This window comes from Miscanthus floridulus, chromosome 8, assembly GCF_019320115.1.
Source record: "Miscanthus floridulus cultivar M001 chromosome 8, ASM1932011v1, whole genome shotgun sequence".
NCBI lineage: Eukaryota > Viridiplantae > Streptophyta > Magnoliopsida > Poales > Poaceae > Miscanthus > Miscanthus floridulus.
Genome location: NC_089587.1, coordinates 166,094,396 through 166,110,052, shown reverse-complemented (window position 1 = coordinate 166,110,052; position 15,657 = coordinate 166,094,396). Strand labels below are relative to the sequence as shown.

At 43.8% G+C, this 15,657-nt stretch overlaps 1 protein-coding gene across 1 annotated transcript; it reads left to right on the top strand.

The window, feature by feature from the left end:
* The first annotated feature begins 4,270 nt into the window (after positions 1–4,270).
* On the top strand, positions 4,271–4,600 carry LOC136470127 (uncharacterized). Its single transcript, XM_066468079.1, has one exon. It carries the CDS (start codon positions 4,271–4,273, stop codon positions 4,598–4,600), a length of 330 nt encoding a protein of 109 aa, XP_066324176.1.
* The last annotated feature ends 11,057 nt before the right edge of the window (positions 4,601–15,657 follow it).

The window sequence follows — 15,657 nt, the reverse complement described above, 5'->3', positions numbered from 1 at the left end:
AGGGATATTCTTCCTAAACCAGTATAAACCTTGTGTCTTTTAGCACACCATCCATCATTATAGAGGACGCAACCAACCATCAGTTTTTAGCACACCAACAAGTAAATTTGTAAACACCATCAATTTTTAGCACACCATCCATCATTAGCACACTATGGTCTAGGGATATTACGCGTAATAATACAAATTTACTCGTTGGTGTTTACTCAAAAAACTGATAGATTCTATCTTGTGTTCTTCCCTATATCTCGAATCGCTTCCCTACGATAGGAGATTCTCAATTTCCAACAAAAAGGGAAGAAAACCATAGGTGTAGCTTGGGCTAGATTTTCACTCCTAGCACACTTTGACCCAGACTTGTCTATACTAAACCATGTGATGTTACAACATTTTTGGTTAGGTCTTAGCAAGGAGTCTGCCCTATAGCTTGATATCGCTATTGGAGGTTCGTTCAACCCTAAAACCATAGCAGAATGAGAAGCATTACTACACCGCATTCTAGAGAGCACTCGTCCCCTAGAACCCCTCCGTGTAGAGCCCGAGTCAAGCCATGAGGAAGTCTCTTCGGCCAAGGCCGAACTTATACCTCCCATTCAGAGACCCTCATCCAAACCAAAAACTCCGGAGGAAGGTTTCCAACCTTCAGCATTTCCATTTTTCGATGATGAATTTCATGAAGATTTCGAAAATACCTCAAAATACTCATACCAAAAGTGACCACCAGTTCTTATCACTCCCCTTGACCCCCTAGACAAAGAGTTCCTTAGGGAATCCATTAGGGAGTTGACTTCTATCCTAAGCAGCGAATGAGTAGAAGAAGTGGAGCGTTCGTCTAAAGAAATTTAGATTCACACCCCTTCTTTAACCATCCAATGCCAAATCTATAGAACCACCATGGACGTGCTTTATAATCCTACTATCAAAGCAAACCTCATGTCCACATCTTTCGCACACACCTACTTAGGTGCTGAACCCCTTGTTCCGACAAACAAATCTCTTAGGGTTGCCCCACGCTCTAGCCTAGAAGGATGTGGGATCCTGCACAACATAACAGTACATCATGATAATGTCAAAATGGCCCTTGATTTCCATGTCTTTGATAGTCAAGATTTCGACATCATGATAGGGCATCCCCTAGAAAAATTCTTCATAGAGCTACCCACATCAGGGGACCTAGACATAAAGTTGGGGAGAGAAACTTTTTCCATTCCTATCACTCAAGCCAAAAACTCAATGGTAGAATCTCTCCCTTATCCTTGGCTATCTGAGGAGGTCATGTATGTTTCACCCTTTGAATCTCCCAAGTCAGCCTTAGAAAAAGATGCCAAACTCTTCATTGAAGAGGAGGACGACTTAGGTGAGACTATAAATCTTCCCAAGGAGGAAGTACCAGCATAACCTCCGGTTGAACTTAAACCTTTACCCACTGGCTCGCGTGCTGAATTAATGGCGAACTAGATGGTCACCTTCCCAAGCTCCATGGCCTTCCCCGAGAAGAGCTAGATCTTCATAGTCAGATCCATGACATGGGTCATCGGCCCCGATGGCAACAAGGATATCATGGAGGCAGAGTAGGATCACCCTGCACTGACCACACCAACACCTACAATGACATCTCCTATCCCCGTGCCCTGTTGCTAGGTTAGGAGATCCATCAATAATGATGATCTAATCATATCCATTGATCGGGTCACAGACCGCTTAGCGGAATGTTAGCTCCTCATGGATTTGGTCTTAGATCAATCTAGAGCGAGTGACAAATTTCCTATACTCCAAGATCACCAAGCCATGGAAACCGAGCAACCTGTTCAGCCACATCATTCAAGGCGGCTAGATTCTGATCTGGTGATCACGGCCACTCTAGAGGGGTGCACGGTGTGGTGCCGACCACTTCCTGCTACCGGTCTATGTTTGGTGGAGTATGAGGCCCCGATGGAGGACCCGCTGAAGCCCTATTCCTTTGGGCTAGAGGGTGTGGGATCTGCGTACCAGAATGCCATTCACCACCTCTTTGTTGACCACATCGAGCGCAACCATGTCAATGACCTCTACATCATCAATCGATTAACTCTAGTCAGCCTATGCCCGTGGTCAACATGGTGGCTGTTCGCTAGCTTTTGGATGAACCCTGTCTTCCAACCAAATCTCTCCACAATGTCCTGAATGAAAGCCCCGACGATTATTCCAAGGGCTCAACCAAGATCGTATCAAGCTACCCTGCTTTCCCTTTGAGGTTTAGGGGCATGATTTTCCACATCAGCCACGACAGCGCCACCAAGGACGGCGAAACTGCTGAAGTGGGTGAAGCTCGCCTAGCGAAGAACACCGATCACCAACGTCACTGAGATGCAGAAGCAGCCCAAGTGGTGACGAGGATGGTCATGGCCCGCCCTACCATCAACGTAATCTAGAGGAGGCATTTGACATGGTAGGCAACCAGCCAATCTACTAGACTCCAAGCGCTAATCTAGCCATTGCTTTCAATGAGCTCAACAAACTCCCCCACACTCCAAAGGTTGAGAAAGTTTGAGCACATATCATAGCAGCGCAAGTCCAAGTCAATGAGTTTTGGAATGACACCCCAACTTATTCCACCGCATCAGCTCATTGCTGCCGCTCCCACTGAGATGGAGGAGGCCAGCATCATAGCGCTGAGGGCCCCTGACCTCAAGCTAGAGGTCCCTACATCTATAGAGGATCCAGAGGCAACTATGAAGCTCATTCATGCCACGACGGCCGCCCACTGTGCCCCTAGGGAGGTTAGGGCGACAACTACAACCAGGAGGTCAATCAAACCCCTTGTGACCTTCATGACCACATCAACATCGACGCAGATGTCCGTAGCTACATCGAAAATAGCAGGTCCACATGCTACAAAGCAGAGATGGAGCGTCACCGACAATTCAACAACGAACATGAGGGATTTGCTACCCATCAAGCACCACTTTCCACTGGCACATCCGGACTTCACCCCTTCATAGAAAGGCTCTGAGGCATCTGGTGGCCTATGGGTTTCAAGGTTCTTGGTGTTAAAACCTATGATGGAAAGGGCAACCCTGCTCAGTGGCTAACTCTATATGAGATCGCCATAAGAGCCACATGTAGAGATAAAGACATCATGACGAACTATCTACCCATCATGCTTAACCAGTCTGTGAACAACTGGCTCCTCAGCCTATGGGAGAATTCCATCCGATCTTGGGATGACCTCAAGAAAGTCTTCACTGACAATTATAGGGCCACATGTGAGCAGCCCCACACCAAGTATGACCTAGAGAATCTTCATTAATCCTCTGGGTAGTCCCTGCATGACTTCATCAGGCATTTCTCAGGGACAAGAAATTTTGTTCCCAACATCATTGACATCGAGGCCATCACCGCTTTCACCAAGGGGCTCTGGCATGAGCAACTCTGTGGCAAGCTAAACCGCCAGAGGCCCACAACCATCGGCAAATTAATACAAACAGCAAACAGATATGTTGACACCGAAGAAGCCGAATGGGCTGCCCGCTCTGCTCACCACCAACGCTGCAATGATGACCATCGTGAAGACAGGCACTACGACGACCGTGACCGCTACCACGATGACCAAGACAGCCACGATGACCATAGCTGCCACAAAGATGACCATGAGCCTTGGCATGATGGCCGCTTGGATAGCTCAAGAGGCAGACAAGGCTGTCATTGTCGGCCTGATAACTTCATCAACACCATTAACGCCCATGCCAAGTGCACCTATGACGCTAACTTAGGCAAGCTGCTAGACAGCCCATGCCCTATCCACAAGGATGCCAATCACACCATGCGAGAGTGTAGAGGCTAAAAGACAACGCTCGGTGGTGAATCATCAAAGAAGCCACGATGTGACGATGATGAAACCAAGGACGGTTAAGGTAGAGAACGAGGCAAGAACAAGGGCCCAACCTACTAGGACCCCACCAAGACCATTGCCACCATCTTTGGTGGGAGAGCTATCTCTGAAGACAAGTGGGAGCACAAGCTTGTAGCCTAACATGTCATATCGATCGCTACATATGATAGCCCCATCGCTATTCCCAAATACCTCAACTGGTCGGAGCACCCGATCACCTTCTCTAGGGCCGACCAGTGGTCGGATATCCCATACCCAGGGTGTTTTCCACTCGTCTTGGATCCCATCATCAAGGATGTATGCTTCTAGAAGGTCCTCATCAACGGAGGGAGCACCCTCAACATCCTATTCGCTGGGTCCCTAGAGGAGCTAGGGATCAAGAAAGAAGACCTTACCCCCATGGACTCTCCATTTTGGGGGATTGTTCCTAGAAAAGCATCCCTACCACTAGGACAGATTACACTGCTGGTACAATTTGGCACTGTCAAGCACTTCCACGTCGACTACTTCAACTTCCTGGTTGCCGACTTCAACTTGGCATACCATGCCATCCTTGGTCGACCAGCCCTCACCAAGTTTATAGCCATGCCACACTACACATACCTGGTATTGAAGATGCCGACAGAGCAAGGGGTCCTCTCCCTACTCGCCAACCTCGACATCGCCTACTCCTGTGAGAAGGAAAGGTTCACGCTCGCCGAGGCTATTAACATCTCCATCTGCATGTAGGAGTGCCTCACGCCTTCGCATTAGATTCCCCGCAAGACCTAGAGATCCCAACCATGGAGGTCGCCTGAGCATCAACCAAGTCCAAGGAGGTGAAGGAAGTGGTCCTCATCCCCGGTGACTAGTCTAAGACTGGTCGGATCGAGGCCAACCTCGATCCCAAATAAGAAGATGCTCTAGTTAGCTTCCTAAGGCAGCATATTGACGTGTTCGCATGGAAACCGATGGACATGCCCGGCATGCCTTGGGAGCTGATCGAGCACTCCTTCAATGTCTCGGTGACTGCCAAGTCGATCAAGCAGAAGCTTCGATGATTAGCGCAGGACAAAAATGGGGCCATTAGGGTAGAAATAACCTAGCTCTTAGCTACCGGTTTTATCAAAGAGGTGTACCATCTAGAGTGGTTAGCCAACCCGGTTCTTGTAAGAAAAAAGAATAAAGAATGGAGAATATGCGTTGATTACACCGATCTCAACAAACACTACCCTAAAGACCCCTTTGGCTTACCTTGCATTAACGAGGTCATAGATTCTACAGCCGGTTGTGAGCTCCTGTGCTTTTTAGATTGCTACCCTAGTTATCACCAGATCACACTGAAGGAAGAAGACTAGATCAAGACATCTTTCATTATGCCCTTCGGCGCCTACTGCTACATGACCATGTCCTTTAGGCTCAAGAATGTAGGGGCGACTTATCAAAGAGCCATCCAGCGCTGCCTCAAGGACTTGATTGGGAAGAACATTGAGGCTTACGTCGATGACATGGTGGTTAAGTCTAAGACTGGTGAGACCCTCATCGCTGACCTCATCGAAGTTTACAAAGCCCTAAAAGTGTACCGATGGAAGTTGAATCCCACTAAGTGTATTTTCGATGTTCCATCCGGTATCCTGCTAGGCAACATCGTCGATCATCGTGGCATCGAAGCCAACTCAGAGAAGATAGTGGCAGTGACCAACATGAAGCCACTGACCTACCTTAAGGATGTTTAGAAGCTAACGAGGTGCATGGTGGCTCTAAGTCATTTCATATCCCATCTAGGCAAAAAGGGACTCCCCTTCTTCAAGCTACTCAAGGCTCAAGAGAAATTTGTCTAGTCAAAGGACGCCGACAAGGCATTCACTGAGCTCAAGCGGTTCCTCACCACAATGTAACACCCTGGTGTTAAGCATGCATTTGGCATTGGCATTGCACGAGCACAAGCATCATTGATCATTCATGAGCATGAGCATCTCAAATTTTATCTCTATGATTGCATAAATCACATGTGGTTGTCTCTAAATGTTTTACATATGCTAGGGTTTACATGTGACCAATGTATAAAATGCTTGTGGGACCTTAGGGATACCTTAAACATGTTTAGAATGTCATATGGAACAACTTTGGTATTCATGACTTGGACCAATTTGGCCTCTAAGTCATGGTTATAGTGTAAGTTACCATTTTCAAGTAGTATGTTTGACCTAAGTTGAACTTTATCCTAGAGTGCTTGCATGGCTATGCACCCTTAAGCAAAGTTATAGTACTTAACAATAGCAACAACTTTTCTTTTTGGGTCAAGACCTAATTCGGTGCATATCATACTCAAAATTAGCTCACAAGTAGCAATAAAATACTGTTTTCAAACTTTGAAATTTTTCTTATGTCTGGGACTGATTTTTAGTTTCAATGTACCATACTTTGGAGCTTTGTATTTTGAAAACTATGGAGAATTAGATGTTGCTATCTAAAGCAAAGTTGGAGTTTACATGTAGCTCTATAACTTTGCTTATTACAGTTTTCGCTGAATCACGCTGGTTTGAGAGCTAGAGAGTGAGGAAGGAGGAGGTTTTAGTCATTTTGAAACGGCATAATCCGAGTCAGAGCAGGCCGGTGGTGGCCGACTGTTGTTAGGCCATGCTCGCCATCTAGCGGTCGTACACTGTGCGTGCCCCACTAGTCTGGCTAGGGAAGGCTTCAACATCGCCATGACATGCCCTTCTACCCTCTCTCGCTCATTTCATCTCCCTCGCTCGCTCTCGCACCCGCCAGGTGATGCCGAGCTTGCCATTTCCGCCTCTAGCTTCACCTCCAAATAGTGCCACTATCGTTGCACCATTTTGTAATTGATCATGCCAACAGCTCTAGCCTTGTTCCATGCTTCAACCTTCACCCCTTTGCTAAGCACTTCGAGTCTAGGTAGGAGCGCATTTTGCCATTCCACCATCGGTGATTTCGCCTGGAGCGCCGCTGAGCTCCATGCTCATCGTGGCCAACGCAAGCTCGAGCCTTTTCATTCTTTCTCTATCTCATCTTATCACCTCTATAGGTCGTAGGAACTCATGTCGGTGACCTTTTAGATGCCTACCGCCCTAACGGTGCCGAAACACGGCCGCGCACTGCCGTGCCATGCCGCCATGTGGCCATGCACGTGAGCAGAGCTCACCACCGCCTCACCGAAACCCCAACCACCCTAGATAGCTTCATTTAGTTTTGCATTTTTGCAAAGTCATAGTGCACCTCACCGGGGCACGTGATGGTCGGAGAATGCCGCCGTACCACCGCACTACCTCCGCCATGCGCCATTGCCACCGGCGAGCCGTCTCCGGTGAACCCTAGGAAGCATATTTGCCACCAACCGACGCGGCTTGGTTAGGGGAACACTTTGGTGTCACCATCATCACTGGTGATCTCGTCGCCAATGAGATATGGCTGGCCAGAGCACCTTCCTGCTCTGTATCACTAATGCATAGGTCCTACTGACCAGCGGGCCCCATCTGTCAGTCACTGTGTGTCTTGGATTTCTTATTTGTTTTCATAGATTTGAATGTATATTTCAAAAATTCATAAGTAGAGTTGTAGATGTCCAAATGGAGTGAAACAAATTTTGTTGGATTCATCATGAAGTGTAGTATTTGATAAAAATATGAAACCTACTGTTTGGGATGTTTTTTAGGATAATTAAATGGAGCTAGATAAGTGCTTTTAAATTGTTTGCAATCTTGTAAAATGCATAACTTGAGCTAGGAAAGTGATAAAAGTGTGATTCCAATTTTGCTAATCTTATGTTGACTTGCTCTAGTTAGGAAAAATGTTGAACTTGCAGTAAACTTGGTTGGAGTAGGGTCTTGCTATTTATTTTTTAATAAATGGTGTTTTCTGAGGAAATTCAAAAGGATGAAAATAAGTAACATATTGCCATGCAAATTTTTGTACAGTGTTAATGGGTTTTAGGAAAGCTAAGATAAATATGAAATCTATTGTTTGACACTTTTCAATAGGGATAACTATTTTCACTAAAATCAGGCCTTATAACCTGTCATTTATGTAGATGGTGCTATACTTGTCAATTTGGCATAAAATTTGTACAGTAGACTTTTGGGGTCATATGTAGAAATTTGGCATGAAATTATTGTGCACTTTTGATATATTTTTCTTATTTCACCTTAGTGTCTAAATAAATTAATAAAGGCATTTAAATAATTTATTTGGGCTTGACCATCACATTTTCTAGAGTGTGCATGATGCCTATGAACTATTGGTACCTTTGGTTGTGCCCAATTTTGATTTCTTGTATGCAATAAAATATTATGGCTCTAAAATTCAATTATAGAAGTTCTTTTAGATAGATTTTATTGCTAGGTGTTTTGCATAGAAAAATGGAGTTTTCTATAAAAATGGTTAATAATAAAGTTGTAGGGAATTTCTTTATCTAGCTTGTGCCAAAATTTCAGGGCAATAGGTCAAATAGTTTGAGAGTTATAGCTGTTAGAAGTTGGTTTTCCTGAAATGCTTACTCTCTAAAATTTCTCGATAGACTTGGAAAGTTCACCTGTTTTGACTATGATAGGGGTGGAATCAACTTTTGGTGATTAAATGAAAGTTGTAGGAAATTTTATAAGCTTTACATAAAGTCCAAGATCTTAGGATTTGGATGAGTAGAGCTCTAGTTATGATCTAAACTTACAGCTGCTGTGTTGTGGTCCAGAAATGGACTTAGTGTGGATTCTTGAAATTTCTAGAGAAGAGATATGCACCTACTCAGTAAATAAGAATTTAACCTTGTTATCATCATAATAACCTAATATGATAGTCATCATTTAACCATGTGCATTATCATGACATGTCATTCATGACCCTTCTTATGCATTCACGATTCTCACTTTTTGCATATGCATGCAATAGGTGTGACGGAAGAAATCACCATGTCAGAGTACGAGGCCGATCCCTAGGAAGAGCATCAGGAACTACAACAATAGGAGGCCCTAGGAGAAGGCGAGCCCAATGGTGAATAGTTGCCTGAGTACCTAGATCATAGCCCTCAACCTTTGTGAAAGGCAAGCTCCGGAGCATTCTAAGCCTCCTATATTTTCGAACTATCAACTTGAGTCCTTTATGTTGATGTATTAAGTACTAGGAATTGATTGGAACCACTTATTGCATATATCTTACTTGTCTAGATATATATATCTTGAATCCTATGTAGGTCTAGGATCAAATATATGCTTAGCCACGCTTAGTCGGTAGAAGTCAGGTGATTACCTATCACCTTCACGACATAGGCTGATAACTAATCATGGTTGGCTATATGTGCTAGCGTGGAAATAACCATGTGTCAACGAATAAAGGAGACCAGGAAGAATTGTGATATAGAAGCAGCACAACATGGTGGTCTTGGGTGCCTATCAATCCCCGTCTATGTCGATTAAGGACCGCTTCATTATACGTCCTCATGTCATGTTGAACACATGCCTAGCACTTAGTTGACCGGATCCGATGATACGACCATGAAGCCGAGTAGCTCAATTCAGTCTAGGCCTTGATAAGTGAAAGTGTGCACACTAGAGGCAATAAGGATGTGTAGAGAGCCAATGGCGTGAGCCCAAGGGCAGTACTGGGTCCTGATCTGCTTGGCAGATTGGTAGAATCTCTGAGGGTGCAGCGTTGATTTGACCCACGAGTTAGTCCTGAATTGTACCAAAGGTGACCTAAGGCTACCTTCGTGGGGTGTGCCTCAGTTTGTGTTAGGAATAAATTCACAGCTGGGTAGGAATCGATTCAAATTGCCGTCTCTCTCGAATAGTGAGAACTTGACTAAGCAACAGCAATGTAGAGTAACTTAATGGAAATTTGATGGTTATAATGATGCTCAAATTATTCTTATACTGGATATGGTTACTAATGCTTGTTAGCTTAATCAAGTGATTACTCTAGTATAGGTGCTAATCTAGAGATGCTTAATTAAATAGGTATTCAAATTGATGCTAGAGGCACTAAATCTCTCAGTTATATTACTTAAGCTTTTATGCAAAATGTTGTTTAGCTAACTCCACCTTTTAAAGCCATGCATACTCCTTGGTGTCTTATTATTTTGGTTTATGATGGGTAAGTCTAGCTGAGTACATTCTTGTACTTAGGGTTTATTCCCATTTGTTGCAGATGACGTGATGTACCATGGTTACTGCAAGCATTGCATAACTCCTGCAATTGATGGAGAGTAAGACCAAGGGCATAGTCATTCTATATCATCTCACCTATGTACTTTTGATAGAGATGATCCTAAGCTGGCTATGTATTTAAACTATCTTGATGATGTTTCAAAACTATGTTGCTTCCGCTACTTCTCAATTCAAGTTGTAATAACTCTATTGAAACTCCGATGTATGAGAACTATTTGTGAACCTGTTGTAACATGTGATTGGTTGTGTTGAATCATGTACGATCTTGGTTTGTACGTTGGTTTGTTTGAGATCCTTCATGGTTTCATCGGACTACCGGGTTTATATGGGTTCAAGTATGATGGTTTGATCGCCTTGGTGATTGTTATTGTACTTATGCTCTTATAATCCTTTTCTATGATCGCGTTGTCTCACAGGAGTTATACCATTTTGATATAGATGGCAGCCCTAGGAGTCCCTGTTGCAAGCGACACCTTTTTGGCATTGTTTGGAACTACCACCCAACTATGGAGTGTACTGCACTCGGTCAGGTATGTTGAACCGCCTCGCTACTTTTGGAGCGAAGTGGTAACTAAGGGACAACAGTGGTACGACATACGGGTGACTGTCCCAGCCCATGCTGATCACCCACAGTGGCAAGACTAGAGTGTGGAGTCAGATGGACAGACACCATGGGAGGGTGCCCAAGTTGTAGCTTTAGAGGTCCTTAGTGAGATATGTCAGGAGTTTGGGGACGAGCTTGTCAATGGTCCTATCGGATCCTTTCCTCGAGTGGACCCATCGCAAATCGCTTAGACCCAACCAGGTGGTAATGCTTTGGTAAGAGACAGGGATGAAAGAGTAGGAAGTAGTAATGCTGCCACGAGTGCCATGTATGTTGTTATGAAGATGTTTTACTCTCGCCAGGATAGCTACATCAGCTGTATGTAAGAGCTCCAAAGAGCATAGGCTGCACAACACAGGATGCGAGAACGTGTGCGTAGGCACCAAAGGTTAGTTAGAGCAGCTCAGAATGAGATAGGTAATTATATGACAGCCTTGGAAGCTCATATGGGGCAGTTTGTCCATGCCTTTACTAAGAGGGATGTAGCCTTAGCGGAGGTTTAGGGGATCCATGTGGAGAGAGACAAGGCTATTTGTCTTGCTGAGACTAGGGAGGCAGCTAGAATCCATACGGTGTTTCAGGCTGCTAGGTAGGCAATGAAGTTTGATCATAGAGAGCTGGCACTTATATGCCAGGTTGAGGAGGTTCAGTTAGATGTTCATCGTCTCAACAACATGGTGAACCCAATTCTTCCTCTAGATGCTCTAGCGGTGGAAGAAGATCCCAATGTGTTGATTGCCGAGGATGATGGCATGGAGGTGGACACTGAGGATGAGCCTAAAGATGAGGAGATTGAGCCTTTTGAGGATGACCACAGTGATGGTGTGTCCGACAGCGACAGCTACCACCCCAAGGAGTAGCTTAGCTTTAGTATCTAGCTAGATGTGTTAGCTCTCTATCTTCGATCATTTATGTAATGAACTCATAATTTAGTTCGATCTCATGGTGTACCCTTTGATGTACTCTTGAAACCTTGCATGTAATCCATGTTGTGGTTGCACTTTTAATGAATGCCCGTTGTGTTGGCAAGCAAGTTGGCATATACGAAATGCTTTGCGAATGCGTTAAGTAATATAATTGGTGATGGATGGTTGTGGAAATGAATTATTGTGCCTTTGTTTTATTGTATGAATTTATATTCTCTCTAGTAAATTCAGTTTGGCATAATTATACAATTCTTCTCCAATTTTCTGATATCATCAATAATTGCTTATTGTTGCAATTCTGCAGATGCCTTGCACCCGTTCTAGAGCCGGTGGGAACAATGGGGATGATGGTGCCAGGGGTAGTGGCTTGAATGGTCATGACAATGAAGATTTGCCACCACCACCACCACCCACTCGGCACAGTTGATGGCTATGCTCGCTAAAGGGCAACGTGCTATGGGCGAGGCTATGCGCACCATGGCGCAATAAGTCACCTAGGGTAGACATCAGCGCCAAGGTGCAGAGCCAAACCAATACAGTAATTTCAAAGAGTTCTTGGATACCAAGCCGCCTATTTTCAAGGAGGCCAAAGAGCCACTCCAAGCAGAGGAATGGCTAAACACACTTGAACAAAAGTTTCATTTGTTGAGGCTGACTGAGACAATGAAAACTGAGTATGCATCCCACTAGTTGTAAGGGCCTATAGGCATTTGGTGGAGTCATCACCGAGCCACCCTACCTGAGAATGCTCACATTACTTGGAACAAGTTTAAGGCTATTTTCCGGGGACACTATATTCCTCCAGGTCTTATGAGTATCAAGCGTACCGAGTTTATGAAGCTAACCTAGGGTATGAAGAGCTTGACTAAATATCTACATGCTTTCAACAACTTGTCAAGATATGCCATGGAATTTGTTGATACAGAGGTGAAGAAAATTGCTAGTTTCAAGCGGAGGCTTGGCCCCAAGTTGATGAAGACTCTTGCTAATAATAAGTCTGCCACTTTCAATGAATTTGTTAGTGATGCCTAAACTCAAGACAATCAAAACAATATTTATGCTGCATCCAAGAATCAGAAGAGAGCCTTTGAAGCAGGTGCTTCTCAGTCAAAAGCTCCAGTTGCTGTGAGACCTTAGTTTCGCCCACCTGCTCCCAAGTTTAGGCCACCTCAAAAAAAGGTGCAAACCATTCTAAACCAGAAGGTATTTTGCAAGGCCTATTCGGTTGCTCTACCAAAGGGTAGCACAGGACAGGGAAGTTCCAATGTTCCACCCAGCAACCTGTCGTGTTGGAACTGCAACAAGCCCGGCCATTGGGCAAGAAATTGCCCCTATCCCAAGAAGAACAACCAGAAGCAGGGTAATTCCAATGTGTGTTAGGGACATGTGCACTATACAACTATTGAAGAAATTCCTACCGGTGAAGTTGTTACTGCGGGTACATTTCTTATGAACCAGCATCCCGCAGTTGTTTTATTTGATTCTAGAGCATCACATTCATTTATGAGTCAAACATTTGTATCCAAGCATAATCAGAGGGTAGTTACTATAGATAAGGGTAATTACTGCATAAGTGTAGCCGGAAATCAAATCTCCACCAACCAAATAGTTAGAGATGTGTGCATCTCAATAAGCAACTAGGAGTATACCGCAGATCTTGTAGTATTGCCCGGATTGGGAATAGATGTAATCTTGGGAATGAAATGGATGAGTAGCCATAGAGTTCTTATTGATACTTCCACTCGAGTGGTTATGTTATGGGAACCAGACAGTAAGAATGCTTTCTTAGTACCACTTCCTAGAGATTTTGACCTCCAAAATGTAGCTAATGCTATCCAGCCCGTGACTATTGCTGACATTCTGGTGGTGTGTGAATTCCTGAATGTCTTTCCGGATGAGTTGCCTAGGTTACTGCCTGACATAGATGTATAGTTCAAGATTGAATTATTACTAGGCATGGCACCTATCTCGTGAAGGCCTTATAGGATGCCACCCAATGAATTAGTTGAGCTCAAAGTGCAATTGCAGGAGCTTCTTGAAAAAGGTCTCATTCGACCTGGCTCATCACCATGGGGTTGTCCTGACATATTCGTGAAAAAGAAGGATAAATATTTGCGGATGTGTGTGGACTACTGACCCCTTAATGCAGTAACGATCAAGAACAAGTATCCATTGCCTCAAATTGATATCTTGTTTGATCAGCTATCAAAGGCTAAAGTGTTCTCCAAGATCGATTTGAGATCGGGGTACCAAATTAAGATCAGGCCGAAAGACATACCTAAGACTACTTTCTCTACTAGGTATGGTCTATATGAGTATCTTGTCATGTCTTTTGGGCTGACCAATGCTCCTGCCCATTTCATGTATCTCATGAATTCGGTGTTTATGCCTGAACTTGATAAATTCATAGTGGTGTTTATTGATTACATCTTAGTCTATTATGAGAATGCGGAAGATCATGAAGAACACCTAAGAGTTGGCTTAACAAAGTTGTGAGAACATAAGCTATATGCTAAGTTGAGCAAATGTGAATTTTGGTTAAAGAAAGTACCTTTCCTTGGTCATGTGCTATCTAAAGATGGAATTTCAGTAGATCCAGGCAAAATGCAAGAAGTTATGGATTGGAAGGCCCCGACTTCGGTTCATGAAGTTCAGAGTTTCCTTGTATTAGCAGGTTATTACCATCATTTCATTTAATACTTCTTTAAGATAGTCAAGCTAATGACTAGATTACTTCAGAAAGATGAGAAATTTGTGTGGATTTTGGAGTGTGAAGATGATTTTTCACACTTTATGAACTTTGTTGACCATCGCCCTAGTTTTAGCATAGCCCGACATAAAAAACCATTTGATGTGTTTTGTGACGCATCTGGTATTGGTTTGGGGTGTGTGCTCATGCAAGAGGGCCGAGTCATTGCATAGGCCTCATGTCAATTGAGGAAACATGAGGTTAATTACCCAACTCATGATTTAGAGCTAGCCGCGGTTGTTCATGCTTTGAAGATTTGGAGGCACTATTTGCTTGGCAATGTGTGCCACATTTACACTAATCATAAGAGCCTCAAGTATATCTTCACGTAACCTGAGTTGAACATGAGACAAAAAAGATGGTTGGAGCTAATCAAGGATTACATCCTAGCGGTGCATTATCATCCGGGCAAGGAAAATGTAGTTGTAGATGCTTTGAGCCGGAAGTATCATGGCAAACCATTACTAGAAGATGGCTTCAACCTACTACATCATGTAGTTTTACATAATCTCACTATTAGTTGCTCTCTTGAAGCTAAGGACATGGAACTCCAAAAGACCGACGTGGGTATATTTCATATCAAGAGAAAGATTGAAGAAAAAGAGCCCAAACATTTCAGATTAGATGAGAGAGGTGTACTCTGGTTTAAGGATAGGCTTGTTGTACCTAATGATAGAGAACTTAGGAACCAAATCTTAGATGAAGCACACTCTTCTAAATTGTCCATCCATCCTGATAGTAGCAAGATGTATCAGGATTTGAAGACCTGGTTTTGGTGGACAAAATGAAGAAAGAAATTGTTGCATATGTGGCTAGATGTGATACTTGCTGCCAAGTCAAAGCCGTTCATTTGATGCCAGCAGGGCTACTCCGACCACTACCTATTCTAGGTTGGAAATGGGAAGAAATCAGCATGTATTTCATTGTTGGTCTTTGAACCACTTAGAAGGGTAACCATTCTATCTGGGTAATTGTGGACCATCTGATGAAGTCTGCACATTTTATTCTAGTTCAGACAGTTTACCACCCACATCAATATGTAGAGCTGTATATCACCCACATAGTGCGATTGCATGGGATACCAAGAACCATTGTGTCTGATAGAGGTTCATAGCTTGTAAATCATTTTTGGGAACATTTGCATAATCAGTTGGGTACCAAATTGATCCAAAGTTCTGCTTATCACCCTCAAACTGCTGGGCAAACAGAACGAGTAAATCAAATTCTTGAAGATATGTTAAGGGCCTATGTAATATCTTTAAAGGGTTCGTGAGAGAAATGGCTACCTTTGGCTGAGTTCTCCTATAACAATAGCTATCAAGAAAGCATCAAGATGGCCCCTTTTG